Below are 16,983 nucleotides of genomic sequence, written 5' to 3'. Positions count from 1 at the left end.
AGAACAGAAAAATGGATTGTAAGTGTTATAATTTGAATTTCAAAATTACTAAATATGATTTTTTAAAATGATTATACAAAAAAAAAATGTAACAAATAAACAAAGAAAAAACCAATAGAGAGAAAAGAAAAAGGAAAAAGTGGTGGATGCTTTCATGGTTTGAGTAGACAAAATCAGAACATTAACAACTTGTTTTCAACCATCTTCAATAAGTGAAGGATAACTAAAAGTGTAAGCAAATAAAGCTTTTGATGAACCATTCGTGAATATATTCAGTTTCTATTTATTTATGTTCGTTTATTAAACTTAACAAATGATTTTGAATACTATTTGTGCATTCATTTATTAAACGAACCGAATATGAATAATTGTCTATTCGTTTATTTATATTCATAAACAAGCTTATTTGCTGTTTGTTTAAGACTCGTTTATTTATTGTTCGTTTGCTGTTAATTTATAATAATACTAATAAATTTATATTTTTATCATTTATCCTAATCATATTTTAAAGTTCGTTTATGTTTGTTTGAATTCGTTTATGTTCGTTTAAAGTTTATTTATTTAAATTTGTTTGATTATGATTTGTTCATTTATATATGTTCGTGAACATATTCGTTTAATGTTCACGAACGAACTTATTTAACTTAATTGAATGAATACGAACCGAATAAAAACAACTTATTATTTAAACGAACGAATATGAATGAACAGAATAATTTTCTTAACAAATACGAACCAAATACAAACTCCTTTAAAAACAAATGAACAAACATAAATATACGTTCATTCATTCACATTCGGTTCATTTACAGCCTTAAGGACAACTAAACTCAACAACAACAACGACTGAAAAAAACCAATGTTGTTCTTGGATTTCAATCCAATCCAGGCTTTAGATTGATTTTGGCTATATATATACATGAACGTATTGTAAGGGTCATCAATATTTGATTAATCATTTGAAACATGAAGTAGAACATAAGTGTTACTTGAAAACTAAGAGGAAGATAAAAAGAAAATAAAAATAAGAGATAACTAGAGTAAGTGATTTGCTCATTCATGCAACTTTATAACTGCTTGTTTATTGTAATTATTTAGTTAATTATTTTCATTTAAGTTAATATTCATGATCAGGCAAGCATGGAGCCCACGTGAAGATTATGAATATATAATTAACTGCTTCTCAAAGCCAATAACTCCAATGAGAGTATGAAGATTATGTTGCTACAAATAGTCCTAGCGTTGCCTGTCTTCGCTCTGTTGCCCTCATTTTTTCAGCATTCTTTGCTCAAGAATGATAATTGGCCTCACATTTTGAAATTTATGTGGATGTTTATGCAGTTGCTTATCATTTTGTTCTTACGCCAAGCCCTTATGTTGACCAGAGATTCTGGAATGATGCAGGAGTCATCAGCTTTCATTAATGTAAGTTCAACATGACACCTTTGGAGCATCTGTGGCACTATAGTAGCACCTCAATACGCCTTTGCATGTTTATGTTTGTATGTGATACCATACTAATACTTTTACAAACAAATGTTGTCAGATGCTTTGTCTTTGATGTCCCTACCAATATCAAAGATGTTCCTTCTACCTTATCTTTAATTGTAATAACAAGTTAGCTTGTTCATCAATGGCTTGTATCAAAATTTCAGTCTTTATAAATTTTGTCTATTAACCAAATTCCTGGTTCTTGTTTTAGCTTTTATGAGCTACATGTGTTATCCACATTTCCACAATGAGGCTGTTCTTTACTGCCATGCTAAGGACATGCAAGTTGTTTTTGTAAGTGACAGTTTCTCAAGTTGTATTCAATCAAATATATAGGTGCCAAAACTGGCTAAAAGTCTAGTGGCTTAAATCCTTTACATCTCAATTATAGAACTCGAAAGTAAATGTAAATGTGATTATGAGTTCTTTATTTTTGTTTTTCCTTTATTTGTTTTGTCCATTTTGTTTGGCTTTTGATGTCACTTTGATTGTTGCCATCTGGTAATCCTCAAAAGCTATAAGCTTCTCTTAGATAAGACATTTGTGAAATTTAAACATGATAAGTAATAGCATAAAAAAAAAAAAATGGAAGTAATACAATTTAAAATTTTAACAAAAATTATATATGGATTTAATAAAAATAAAAAAAATATATTGCTTTGTATTTGATATGTAAACACTAATTTTGATATGATAATTTTTTTTATTTTGCATTTATTTGACATAAAATATTAAATGAAGATACATACACTAATTTATAAGTAGTAGGATCCCTCATTCTTCAAGGTTAGAATCTTCACTCTTCCTTTACATCTCCTTATATGTACCCACAAAAAATAGAAAACAACCCATTGCGCAAGTTCACTACATATTTCTGTGCTTTGATTCACTATGAAATTAATTTTGGGTAGAGATCAAGAATTTCAATGTCAAATATTGTAACAGCATTAGTAAAGAGATGAATTTCAAGTTCAGTTCAATTAATTCATACAATCATATTTAAAAGATAACCTCTAATAAGTTTAAAGCTTAGGTTTCAATACTTATAACTTTATTTTTTATTTTCAAGCTACGATCTTTTAGGTATCAAAAAAATATATTATTTAATGCTAGACCTCTTATTCAGAGTTAATGAACTTGCTAATCTATATTACTAATTGGTTTTAGGGTAACATACTGGTATATAAATGTACACATCTAGTCTACAACAAAAACTAGCATTTGCTCTCAAGGTGATGTCTTAAGTTGTAATCAATAGGTTTTTTTAGGACAATTTTTTTCTCCTTTCAAACTATAAAAAATGGGAAAAAAAAAACAAGCAAAAAATCTTGCATTTGTAATATATATGCTTGAATTGGCCTATATATATGATTTGTGGTTTTTTTGTTAAACCATTTTAGAACATCAAGAAGGAAGCAATCATATTTAAAGTGTCCAAAAACAGTAAAAATAATATTGCTATTCATTATATGATGATAAGCTCCTATTGCAACTTACCTTTACTAGCTATTTGTTTTTTTGCTCTTAAAAAAGTTGTTATAAATTAAAAAATAAATACTAGTGAAAGAGCTCATATTTGATTAAAAAGAAATAATTTTTAGAATGTAATATTCATTTAAATGTCAGTGTTTCTTATAAAAGTAAGAGTATTAAATTTTTTCAGAGATAAGAGTTGCCATTAACTTAAAATCAATTGGTTTGAGTTAACCCGAAATCTTATATAAACTACTTACAAACACCCAAACTTTCCGATGTAGGAAGCCTACCTAATGCGAGGTGCAGGCCATACTTACTTGGAACACTCGTTCACAACCTTTGGTAAGTCCATTACTGACAACTCTAAGAGGCAAAATGAACAGGCATTTTGTTTTTTTATTCAATACAAGACATGTCACTTAAAATTGATTGGTTTAAGTTAACGCAAAATACCATATAAACCACACACATTCAATTTTGTTATCCATAAAAGTGAAAGTATGTATTTAGGCATTATCAAAGAACAACTTATCAATTTAGTTAATTCTCTTTGCTAAAAGTCACAAAGGACTTTTTTTTTTTTAATGGCAAGGATTTTTTTTAATTTAATGCGGTATATCATTTTTCAAATTGATTCAAATGAATTTACTATGTTGAGATTAATAAATTTATAAAAAATTATTTTTTGACATTGTTTCAACGGAATTGAACCCAAAAAAATCTTTAAAAAATAACACACTCTTTATATCACTTAAATTAACATCAATTTTTTTCTCCCTTCAAACTATAACAAAAATGGAGAAAAAATCAACAAGCAAAAAATCTTGCATTTATAATATATATGCTTGAGTATGTCTGTATGATCAGTGGTTTTTTTGTTAGATCATTTTAGAACATCAAGAAGGAAGCTATTGTTTATGGAAAAAATCCTCCAACAAATCAACAAAATCTTTAAGATAATCTTGTCAGGAGAGAAAAAGAATAATATAAAACTTTTCTAATTTTTAATTTTTAATTATTAATAATGATGCTTAAAGCATTTTGGGGGACAGGTACGTTTTCTTCCTTTTTATTCAATAATTTAATCTTTTTAAAATAATTATTTGATTAATGGCATATTGTCACCATTATTTTAACTATTATAGAAAAGAACAAAGGAGGCAGCTTTGGTTTGTTTTCCTTGGCAAAAAGGCTTGTGCCTCGACAATGATCTTCCACCTTCAAGAAGCGTTTTCGAGCTCTCAAAAGGAAGGTGTAGACCCCATTGAATTTATTTAACCAACCACATTAAATCATTTATATATGGGTTTCTTTTTTATTTTATAAAATAAAACGGATTAGGAGTCTATAGACTCTGATCATTTTATAAATAAATAAATAAATTCAAAAAATAAATTTTTATTTAATTTTTAGATATTATTAGAATAGTAGCAGCACATTATAATAATTGATCCAATAATTTATTTATATAATTATTTTTAAAAAATAATATTTAATAAGTGTAAGATTTAAATTTTTATTTGTTTATATTTTGATATATATAAAGATGTATCGTTAGTTAGATTAAATATATAAATTTTACATTGAAAAATTATTTTATTGAAAAATTTTAAAATGATTAAAAAATAAAATTTTATATTCTTTTAAGATTTTATTTTCAAATAATATAATCATATTATATCTTGGTTTGAGAGCGTGACAACATTCATCCAAGAAGAAATAAGAAAACAGAAGTAAATCTGTTTTATAGACAAACAATCCCAAGGGCTGCAACAGAAAAGCAACACTTTAACAAGGAATCCGAGTAAGGAACAAGTAATTATAATCTATACCACAATGATCACCAACGACCATATTTTCTGGTTCAGCAGCTACATTTGATGGGGCACACAGACGAGCTTTAAAGTCTTTCTCAATCCGCTAAAAAGGAAAAATCAGATCTTCTTAAAAATACTCTCTACAAGCAACATAGTATTTTTAGCAAGCTTTATGATAAATTGACTGACGATAACTAAATTTCTTCAAAAACGGTGAAGCATTGGACGTAGATATTCCCCACAACAGTTCAGCGTAGTATTTTCAACCAAAACAAGTTAGATATGATACAACAAGTTCAAGACAATAGTAACAGAGATGGAGAAAGGTAAATGTAAGATTACTTGCAATTTCTTGCCTTTCTTTAAGTTGCGATTAAACAAGGAAGAAAAGCATTTCTAGTAGATTCATCCTCCCATTGCAGCTCTTTCCACCACTTTTCCTTTCCTTCAATGCTGACTTTGTTTGCTCTTGCACTGTTAGAGTTGAGTGGAAGTCTCCTAAGCTTTGGGCAATTGCGAACATTAATTTTCTTCATACATGGGAAGGGTAGTGCATTCCGGTAAATGCCCTTCAATTCTGGGAGATAATCTAAAGTAAGATATTCGAGTGACACAAATGGGGTTAAAGTTCCTACAAGCTCTTCCACCTGACTCAGTTTTTCCTCACTGATTATTTCTTCCATTTCATTGCAGTCTACTACATCAACAGCCCTCAGATTTGGAGCGAGAATAAGCCATGTTATGTCCCTCAATTTTGGGCATGCGTATATGTATACATGGTGAAGGCTTTGGAAGCAATGTTGCGTTGCAATCACAAAGGTTTGAATGCGGCTCTGTGCTTTTATCATTCTTCCTTCCCCTGCCCACCCCATCTTCACTTCTTCCAAACTTTCACATCGCCTAACTGCTAGAGTACGTAGAGACTTGATATTCGCTAAAGATAAAATATTCAATTGCCTTGAGTCCTTCCAAATCTCAAGCCCAATTTCTTCAGTGTAGTTGTGTAATCTTTCTACATTCAAATATCTATCAAGAGCAAAAGCACTTGTTATAGACAAGGTCAATGCATTCAAGTGGTTCAAGCACTGCAATTCTTCCAACAAGCATTCATTACTTTCTTCTACCGCCACATCGAAAGGATAAGAACTAATCATTCTCAATATTCGCAGCTTTGGGAAACTAGATATCAACCCTCTTGGGATTGTGATGCGACAGTATATGTAACTCAAGTTCAAACACTTCAGCTTTTGTAAAGCCTTCAATTCAATTGGTAGCTCTCTTATATTTGTACGTGACAGGTCGAGATATTCTAGAGATACCAATTTTGCAATCCCCACTGGCAATTCTATTATACCAAGACTTCCTCTAAGGCTTAGAACTTTTAGGCCACACATAAATTGGAAGAAATCATTGTGGATCACCTTCAACTGATGATTATTGTCGAGAAACAAAGTATGAAGATCGGGACAGTTAGGTGCTTCTGTTAGATTTTCAATCTTGTTTTTCATCAATGACAGTCTTTGCATACCTTTCCATCTTCCACCCTCTGGCATTTGAGTCAAATGATAACCTGCTTGCACAAAAAACTTCCATTTCTCTGCTTCATACGTACATGCTATACACAAGCTCATGTCACGAATCACATCATGCATTTTTATATACCAATCATCTACTCCTTCCAGTAAACATGCATGAATGAGAGAACCAATGATATGGTGTCCTTGATTTTGAGCTTGACTGTCATGTTCATCCAAAAATCCTTCCCCTATCCACAAATCTATCAGCCATTATTTATGAATTTGAAAGTCTTCTGGGAACAAGCTACAATATAGAAGGCAAGATCGAACCATGTCATTTGGCAAATTATCATAACTGAATTTTAGAAGAGGATATACCTCTTCACCCATGTTTGGAAAAACAAAATCGGCTGATTTCTTCAAGACTTCAATTGTGTATTTCCATTCCTCGGGTGTGTTCTTGCAAGCCATGGCACGACCGATAGTGATGAGTGCAAGAGGTAGTCCTCCACATTCTTTGGCCACTTCTTGAGCTAGCCCACGAATATTTGGATGACTATCAAAGACATCTTTACCAACATGTTCCTCAAACAATTCCCAAGCATATTCTTCAGGCAAACATTGCACTTGAATCTTCTTATGAGCTCGCATTTGGCCACACACCTCCTTAGAACGAGTTGTAAAAATTAATTTGGAATCATTTTCTTGGTTGGGGACAGGAATCCCTACCTTGCATAGGTCAACTCTTTCCCATATATCATCTAACAATAATACAAATTTCTTTTCCCTCAAAATCTCGTAGATGTCCATAGCTTTCTCTTCGGGAGCTTTATCACTCCAATTTCCATTAAAAAGGCCAATACTCTTTGCAATATCATCTTGGACCTTTCCAACATAAAATCCTTTAGACACCACAACCCAAATAACCACATCAAATCCACCTGATGAAACACCAATCTTGTTATTGATTTCAGTCAAGAGCCTAGTCTTGCCAACTCCCCCGACGCCATATAAGCCAATAATTCCCACATGCTTTTGTTCAAAGGCACTCCAGACCTTATTGAACATGGATTCCAAGCCTACGGCAGAGTCACTCGGTCTTTCAACCACCGGAGCTGCAGGTGCCTCCGTAGCTACCACTTCAAAAGCTCCCTTCCCCTTTAGATCCTTAACATGACGTAGTCTTTTGGCCACTATTTTGCTGAAATTGAGGGTAGACTTGCAATTCTTGGAACAACAGCCTCCCAAGCATAAATTCTTGATTTCTTTGGGACCATCAATAAGCAGTGCATCAACTTCATTTATCATAGTTTCTGCCCTTGAAAGCCATCCTAGAACTTCATCCAGCGGCCACAATTTTTGTTGTAAATCGATGTTGACTTTCCTCATCACATCATTCCTTCGCTCCTTCAATTCGTCCAGAGCTGTGTTCAAGTCGGCAAGGTTTTCTTGAAGATGGCATGCATCGATTACTTGTCCAGCAACACAATCCCAGCAGCGGGAAATTATGGTATCACACGACAAAGAAATCGAGAAAACGTTCCCCATAGTTTTGCACAAGATTATAATTCTAATGACTAGAGAAGAAGACGAGTGTTTAACAATGAGAGGGAGAAAGAGCAATAAGAAACTTCAATCAAAGGCTGTTGAATCAAAGGGTTTTTATTTTTGCTTGTCTCAGACAACAACAAGAGAACGGAGCACCATAGCAGGCAAGCACAAAAGCAGATAGATCAAGAACAACGTGGGAAACTGAGTAATTAAATATTAATTTCTTTGTTACTGAACTGGGAAATTTTAGTTGCGGTAAATATTCAGTTTTCAATGAATTTAAATTTTAACATATATTTTTTTTAACTCTTGTGAACAATTAATTTAAAATATTTAAAATTATTTTATTTAAAAAAATCTTAGAACAACATCAACAAAAATAAAAATATAAAAGCTATGATAAAGTGAATAAATAAAATAAAATGTATCTCAAAATAAAATTTTTAGATTAAAATCTAAAATAAAATTCACTGCTTGAAAGAGCTTTAAATCAGTTAGATCGCTAGTAGGGCTGACTAAATTTTTTTTTTTTTTACTTTTCCAGGTTTTTTTTTACCTTTGCAAAAATTTTATTTTTGTTATTTAAAGCTTTTTTTTTGGTTAACTTTTAAAAAATCTCCCTTTTGTTGACTTTTCAAACTCCCTTGCCCTTTTTTTTTCTTCTGCTTCTCTCTCTTCCTTTTCCTTTTTCTTTTTCTTCTCCTTTCTCCTTCCACGTTTCAGATGCAAAAAATGACCCCCACTTTTTTCTTCTCTTTTTTTTTTTCCTTTCATTTCTTATACTTTTCTTCTTTTCCTCCTTTTCTTTTCTTTTCTTCCCAAAACCAAAACTGACCCTTTCTTTTCTTTTTTTCTTTTTTGGGTTTGACGCTACCTTTCCTCTCTCCTATTCGCTGCCGTCGCTCATTTCCATATGGGTTCTATAACTGACATTGATTCTGTCACCTACCTCCGAGCCGTTCTTTACCTTTTTCCTTTTTTTCTTTTTTTTTTAATTTGTAAAACTAAATTGACTCTTTTTTTTTTTTTTTTGCTAGGTGGAAGCTTTGCATTGAGTTTCTCACTAGATCAGTGAGGATTGTGGTTTGATTTGGGTGAATGTGGTGGTTTTTCTTTTTTGGTCATTTGAGTGCTTGGCAAATGTGAGTAATTTAGGTTGGGGCTGGTTATGTGGGGAGAAGTCGGGGTAATAGCCAAGTCTGGTGTGAAGTTGCTTGGGATTATTAGCTGGGTGTTGGGGGGTTTTCTGGCAGGGTGCCTAAAGTTCAGGGAATTTGATGCAGGGGCTGTTAGTGCGTAGGGCTTGAGCGGGGTTTGTGCTTTAGGGTGTGAAAATGTGAAAGTCCTGGGGCACTAGAGGTCCTAGGACTAACGGAGTGGGTGTAGGCACGGGGCAGGAAGCGCTTGGCACTGGTAATAGGGAAATTTTGATTTTTGATTTTTGTTTTTTTTTTGTCCTTCCGATTGGGAGTTCAAACTAGTTTTTGTAAAAAGGTGGGATTGACAGCAGGGATCTGGTGCACGGGAGAGTTGAAACTCGTTTTGTGGAGGCGCCAGCCTATTTACTTGGAACACTTATACGACCTCTGATAAGTCCATTATTGGTGGCTCGTAAGGTAAAATGATCACACATTTTGTTTTTTATTTAGTGACAGGACATACCACTAATTTAAAATCAATTGATTTAAATTAACACAAAATCTCATATAAATCACACGCACATAATTTCGTTATCCATAAAAGTGAAAGTATGCATTTAGACATTATCAAATAATAACTTATTAATTTGGCGAATTCTTTTCGCTAAAAATCACAAAAAATTATTTATTTAGTGGCAAGGATTTTTTAAAGTTTATACGTTATATCCTTTTTCGAATTGATTTAAATGAATTTATTAATGTTAAGTTAAATAAATTTATAAAAAATTATTTTTGACATCATTTTAACGGAATCAAACCCAAAAATTTTTTTAAAAAAATAACACACTCTTTATATCACTTAAATTAACATCAAAATTTTTCTCCTTTCACTATAACAAAAAATAAGGAAAAAATTAACAAGCAAAAAATCTTACATATGTAATATATATGCTTGAATTGGCCTGTATGATCTATAAATTTTTTATTAGACCACTTTAGAACATTAAGAAAGAAGCAATCTTCCTTAAAGTCTCTAAAAACAATAAGGATAATATTGCTATTCATTATATGAAAATTTTGTAGTAATGATTAGACCTAACAATCCGTGTTTTCATGTCGTCTCGCATTGTGTTTGACATATATAATGATATGAATTATTAAAATAAAAATACAATTTAAATTATAAAATGTGTTTAAATCATAAATATGAACACAACAAGTTTAATATGGAGTTACACGTCACATGATACGATTAACACGTATACAATTAATTTATTTAAATACAATATAAATAATACAAGAACACAATTAAAATAATAAATAATTATAAATTATTCATCATTTACAATTTAATAAATTTGATATATTAATAATATAAAAAATATTTATATATTAAAAAAAATAAAAAATTAAAACTCATTTAATATATATTTAAATATTAATTTATATTACATAATTATATTACTTTTTAGTATCAAATTCAAAATGATAAACTATTAAATATTAAAGAATAAAATAATAATGTTTAGGAATAATGTCAATATTTATATTGTATTTATATTATTAATAAAAAATAATTTTATAATAATTATTAAATGAGTATCAAAGTTAAATGTTTAAAATAATTTTTATATGATATTAAATAACTAATTAAGCATCATAATTAAAAGATTAAAAATTAAAATAATATTTATATGTTTATATTAAATTAAAATAAATATAAAAAATATTTTAAACGTATTAAACATGTTAAATGTATTCGTATAATAAAATTGAATTAAATATGTTATTCGTATCATATCACATGTTTAGATGTTATAACACGTATATGACATGAATTGTGTTGTATTAAAAATTGTGTCGACATGAATAAACACGAAATTTTTTTAAAGTATATATATAATTTTTATCATATTATTTTTATATTGTATCATCGTATTGTATCTAAAATTATCAGATCTAGTAATAATAAGCTTTTATTGTAGCTTACTTTTACTGGCTATTTTGTTTTTTTCTCCTAACGATATTGATATAAATTAAAAAACAAATACTAGTGAAGAAGCTCATATTTGATTAAAAACAAATAATTTTTAAAATGTAATAATACCCATTTAAATGTTATTGTTTCTTATAAAAAGTAAAAGTATTAACTTTGTTATCAAAAAAGTGAAAATATATATATACAAACAATATCAAAGAAAAATTCATCGATTTAATCAGTTTTTTTCAAGTTTATACGGTTCATTTTTTTTCAAATTGATTCAAATAAATTTATTTATATTAACTTTAATAAATTTATAAAAAGTTATTTTTCGACATCATTTTAATGGAATCGAATTTTTAAGAAAAAAAACATTCTTTTATTACTTAAGTTAACATCTATTGGTAAAATAGTTTATATTTTACATAAAATACTCATCAAGCACAAAAAAAAAAAGAAGGCAGGCTCATGAAAACTTTCCTTTATAAAAAAAAAGCTATTATTTATGTAAAAGATCCTCCAACAAAACAAAACATATCAACATAATATTTATGCTAATATTGTCAGGAGAGAAAAAAAATAATATAAAACTTTTCTCATTATTAGTTTTTAATTATTAATAATGATGCTTAAAGCATTTTAAGGGATATGTTCTCTTCATTTTTTATTCAATAATTTAATATTTTTTAAATAATTATTTGATTAAAGGCATCTTATCACCATTATTGTAATTAACAATTATAAAAAAGGACAGAGGAGATAGGTTTGGTTTGTTTTCCTTGTGACTTGTGCCTTGGCAATGATCTTCGAGAAACCTTTTTTGACCTCTCGATCGGAAAGTGTTGACCCCATCAACCTTTGAATTTATTTAACCGACTTCATCGAATCATTTTTTTGTGAGTTTCTTTTTTATTTTATAAAATAAAATTGATTAAGAGCCTATAGACTCTGATCATTTTATAAATAAATAAATAAATTCAAAAAATAAAATTTTAATTTAATTTTTAGATATCTATAACTTATATATAAAAATAACCTATCATGGAAATGATAATTTTACCCCTTTAATTTTTAGCCAATTGCGCTTGACATGCAACTAAAAAGATGACAATGCCCTCCTATTTAATTGACAAAAACACCCTTCTTTTGAATGTACATTACTATAATTTTTTTATTTCTTAAATGACAAAAAAACTTCTCTTATAAATGTCAAATTACTATAATGTCTTTTATTCTTAAATAACAAAAAAAAAATCTTATAAATATAAAATAACTAAATATCATTATATCATAATTACGAAAATACGTCTCATATCGTATTAAGCTAAAGTTATTATAATATCCCTCTAATTATATTTATAAAAATTATTTATTATCATAATTGATCAAAATTGCTATAATATTTTCTTATCATAATTACAAAAATGCTTTTCCATTAAAATTGATCAAAATGATTCTAATATTATTTACTATAATTATGAAAATATTCTTGTAATTAGTTCATAAGAAGTTGATATGTCATTTTATTTGAAATTTTATAACTATATAATGAAAATAAACCCATTTTGAAATGACAATTATGGCCTTCTAATTATTTGCTTATTACTTGGCACGTGTAAAATTTTAATATAGTGCCCTTATTTTCATAATCAACTAAAATGTCATTAGAAATTATCATAATACTTTTAATTATTTAACAATCGAATGCATGTGTCCAATTTTATTGTAACACCTTTTTTTATAATCAACCAAAATTATTATAATATCTCTATTATTATAATTATTGAAATATCCGATATCACAATTGATCAAAGTTACTATAATGCCTCCTCTAGTCCTAATTATAAAAATATCGTCCACTTATTATTAGTTAAAATTATTATAATAAAATTATCAATTTTTTCTTATAAAAAAAATTGAGTTGAATGGATAATGATATTAGTGACCTTTGATTTTATGAACAAATAAGTTTGAATTTGATAATTAATTAATATTAATAATAAATAAATATTATATCAGTGGATTGGATTATCATGTATATATTATTGAATTTGGATTTAATCTATACAAATTTTTTAAATAATCTCCCTTATTTAAAATAAAAGCCAACATCTATCCAATTTTAATTAGGTGACACAATTAGAATATCAATTTTTTATTTTTTAAAAGATTATATTTTCTAAAAATAAAAAACCAACAAAATAGCAAAAGATAATTCTTAATTTATTATTAAATTAAAAAATTTATATTTCATCAAAATAAAAATATTTTACAACCCAGGTGTGACTGGGTTATTTTTCTAGTTATTAGGATAATATAGTAACATTACCCTATAATAATGGATCCAGTAATTGATTCATATAGTTTTTTTTTTTAAATAATATTTACTAAATTTAAGATTTAAATTTTTATTTATTTATGTTTTGATATATAAAGATGTATCATTAATTAAATTAAAGATATAAATTTTACATAAATAAATTATTTTATTGAAAAATTTTAAAATAATTGAAATTTTATATTATATTATTATTTTATTTTAAAATAACATGATCGTACTATCGGAGTTTGATGGCATTCGTCCAACAAGGAATAGGAAAACAAAAGTAAATCTGTTTTAAAGACAAATAATCCCAAAGTCTACAACAGAAAAGCAACAATTTAACAAGGAATCCGAATAAGGAACGAGTAATTATAATCTATACCACAATGATCACCAACGACCTTATTTTCTGGTTCAGCAGCTACATTTGATGGGCACACAGACAAGCTTTAAAGTCTTTCTCAATCCGCTAAACAGGAAAAATCAGATCTTACTTAAATATACTCTCTACAAGCAACACAGTATTTTTAGCAAGCTTCATGATAAATTGACTGACGATAACTAAATTTCTTCAAAAACAGTCAAGCATTGGACGTAGACATTCCCCACAACAGTTCTGCGTAGTATTTTCAACCAAAGGAAGTTAGATATGACACAAGAAGTTCAAGACAACAGTAACAGAGATGGAGAAAGGTAAATGTAAGATTACTTACTAGCAATTTCTCGCCTTTCTTTAAGCTGCGATGAAACAAGGAAGAAAAGCATTTCTAGTAGATTCATCCTCCCATTGCAGCTCTTTCCACCACTTTTCCTTTCCTTTAATGCTGATTTTGTTTGCTTTTGCACCGTTAGAGCTAAGTGGAAGTCTCCTCAGCTTTGGGCAATTGAGAACTTTAATTTTCTTCATATATGGGAAGGGTAGTGCATTCCTGTAAATGCCCTTCAATTCTGGGAGATCATCTAAAGTAAGATATTCGAGTGACACAAATGGGGTTAAAGTTCCTACAAGCTCTGCCACCTGACTCAGTTTTACCTCACTGATTATTTCTTCCATTTCATTGCAGTCTGCTACTTTAACATTCCTCAGATTTGGAGCGAGAATAAGCCATGTTATGTCCCTCAATTTTGAGCATGTGGATATGTATACACGGTGAAGGCTTTGGAAGCAATGTTGGGTTGCAATCACAGAGGTTTGAATGTGGCTCTGTGCTTTTATCATTCTTCCTTCCCCTGCCCACTCCATCTTCACTTCTTCCAAACTTTCACATCGCCCAACTACTAGAGTATGTAGAGACTTGATATTCGCTAAAGATAAAATATTCAATTGCTTTGAGTCCCTCCAAATCTCAAGCGCAATTACTTCAGTGTAGTTGTGTGATCTTTCTGCATTCAAAAATCTATCAAGAGCAAAAGCACTTGTTATAGACAAGGACAATGCATTCAAGTGATACAAGCCCTGCAATTCTTCTAACAAGCATTCATTACTTTCGTCTACTGCCTCATCGAAAAGATAAGAGCCAATCATTCTCAATATTCGCAGCTTTGAGAAACTAGATATCAACCCTCTTGGGATTGTGATGTGACGTAATATGTTACTCAAGTTCAAACACTTCAGCTTTTGTAAAGCCATCAATTCAATTGGTAGCTCTCTTATTTTTGTACTTGATAGGTCGAGATATTCTAGAGATACCAATTTTGCGATCCCCACTGGCAATTCTGTTATACCATGACTTCCACTAAGGCTTAGAACTTTTAGGCCACACATAAATTGGAAGAAATCATTGTGAATCACCTTCAACTGACGATTATCGTCGAGAAACAAAGTTTGAAGATCGGGACAGTTAGGTGCTTCCGTTAGATTTTCAATCTCGTTTTTCATCAATGACAGTCTTTGCATACCTTTCCATCTTCCACCTTCTGGCATTTGAGTCAAATGATAACCTGCTTGCACAAAAAACTTCCATTTCTCTGCTTCACACGTACATGCTATCCACAAACTCATGTCACGAATCACATCATGCATTTTTATACCCCAATCATCTACTCCTTCCAGTAAACATGCATGAACGAGAGAACCAATGATGTGGTGTCCTTGATTTCGAGCTTGACTTATGGTGTCATGATCATCCAAAAATCCTTCCCCTATCCACAAATCTATCAGATATTCTTTATGAATTTGAAAATCTTCTGGGAACAAGCTACAATATAGAAGGCAAGATCGAACCAAGTCATTTGGCAAACTATCATAACTGAATTTTAGAAGAGGATATACCTCTTCGCCCATGTTTGGAAAAACGAAATTGGCTGATTTCTTCAAGACTTCAATTGTGTGTTTCCATTCCTCGGGTGTGTTCTTGCAAGCCATGGCACGACCGATGGTGATGAGTGCAAGAGGTAGTCCTCCACATTCTTTGGCCACTTCTTGAGCTAGCCCACGAATATTTGGATGACTATCAAAAACATCTTCACCAACATGTTCCTCAAACAATTTCCAAGCCTCTTCTTCGGGCAAACATTGTACTTGAATCTTCTTATGAGCTCTCATTTGGCCACACACCTCAGTAGAACGAGTTGTAAATATTAGTTTGGAACCATTTTCTTTAGTCGGGACAGGTATTCCTATCTTGGACAGGTCAACTCTTTCCCATGTATCATCTAACAATAATACAAATTTCTTTTCTCTCAAAATCCTGAAGATGTCTATAGCTTTCTCTTCGGGAGCTTTATCACTCCAATTTCCATTAAAAAGGCCAATCTTCTTTGCAATATCATCTTGGACCTTTCCAATATAAAATCCTTTAGACACCACAACCCAAATAACCACATCAAATCCACCAGATGAAACACCAATCTTGTTATTGATTTCAGTCAAGAGCCTAGTCTTGCCAACTCCCCCGACGCCATATAAGCCAATAATTCCCACATGCTTTTGTTCAAAGGCACTCCAGGCCTTATTGAACATGGATTCCAAGCCTACGACAGAGTCACTCGGTCTTTCAACCACCGGAGCTGCAGATGCCTCCGTAGCTACCACTTCAAAAGCTCCCTTCCCCTTTAGATCCTTAACATGACGTAGTCTTTTGGCCACTCTTTTGCTGAAATTGAGAGTAGACTTGCAATTCTTGGAACAACAGCCTCCCAAGCATATATTCTTGATTTCTTCAGGACCATCAATAAGCAGTGCATCAACTTCCTTTATCATAGTTTCTGCCCTTGAAAGCCATCCTCCAACTTCATCCAGCGGCCTCAAATTTTGTTGTACAGCGATGTTGACTTTCCTCATCAAATCATTCCTTCGCTCCTTTAATTCGTCCAGAGCTGTGTTCAAGTCAGCAAGGTTTTCTTGAAGATGGCATGCGTCGATTACTTGTCCAGCAACACAATCCCAGCAGCGGGAAATTATGGTATCACACGACAAAGAAATCGAGAAAACGTTCCCCATAGTTTTGCACAAGATTATAATTCTAACGACTAGAGAAGAAGACGAGTGTTTAACAACGAGAAGGAGAAAGAGCAATAAGAAACTTGAATCAACGGCTGTTGAATCAAAGGGTTTTTATTTTTGCTTGTCTCAGTCGACAAACAGGAGAAAGGAGCACAATCGCAGGCAAGCACAAAAGCAGTTAGATCAAGGACAACATGGGTAACTGAGAAATTAAATATTAATTTCTTAGTTAGTGGAATGGGA

General features: G+C 30.6%; 2 protein-coding genes and 1 pseudogene across 3 annotated transcripts; all 3 read right to left on the bottom strand.

The window, feature by feature from the left end:
- Nucleotides 1-4,687: 4,687 nt before the first annotated feature.
- Nucleotides 4,688-6,583, bottom strand: LOC149519012 (putative disease resistance protein At1g12290). The gene has a single exon (XM_089758951.1). The coding sequence runs from the start codon at nt 6,434-6,436 to the stop codon at nt 5,147-5,149; it is 1,290 nt and encodes a 429-aa protein (XP_089615077.1). The 5' UTR covers nt 6,437-6,583; the 3' UTR covers nt 4,688-5,146.
- Nucleotides 4,688-9,723, bottom strand: LOC111288135 (disease resistance protein RFL1-like). Its single transcript, XM_022878903.2, has one exon. The coding sequence runs from the start codon at nt 7,847-7,849 to the stop codon at nt 6,572-6,574; it is 1,278 nt and encodes a 425-aa protein (XP_022734638.2). The 5' UTR covers nt 7,850-9,723; the 3' UTR covers nt 4,688-6,571.
- A 4,017-nt stretch (nt 9,724-13,740) lies between these two features.
- LOC149519011 (putative disease resistance protein At1g61300 pseudogene) lies at nt 13,741-16,983 on the bottom strand (annotated as a pseudogene). The gene is made up of 2 exons (XR_016341332.1): nt 14,009-16,983; nt 13,741-13,911 (listed from the first exon to the last, which is right to left on the bottom strand). The product of XR_016341332.1 is annotated as a putative disease resistance protein At1g61300 pseudogene (transcript).

The sequence above is a fragment of the Durio zibethinus genome, chromosome 4 (assembly GCF_047325235.1).
Source record: "Durio zibethinus cultivar Kanyao isolate XHJ-2024 chromosome 4, ASM4732523v1, whole genome shotgun sequence".
NCBI lineage: Eukaryota > Viridiplantae > Streptophyta > Magnoliopsida > Malvales > Malvaceae > Durio > Durio zibethinus.
The sequence above is the reverse complement of the archived record's forward strand: the minus strand, read 5'-3'. Positions and strand labels throughout refer to the sequence as shown.

What these genes read in the sequence shown, in the direction of transcription:
- LOC111288135 (XM_022878903.2), bottom strand. Translation starts at nt 7,849, where the DNA reads ATGGGGAACGTTTTCTCGATTTCTTTGTCGTGTGATACCATAATTTCC.
- LOC149519012 (XM_089758951.1), bottom strand. Translation starts at nt 6,436, where the DNA reads ATGCATGATGTGATTCGTGACATGAGCTTGTGTATAGCATGTACGTAT.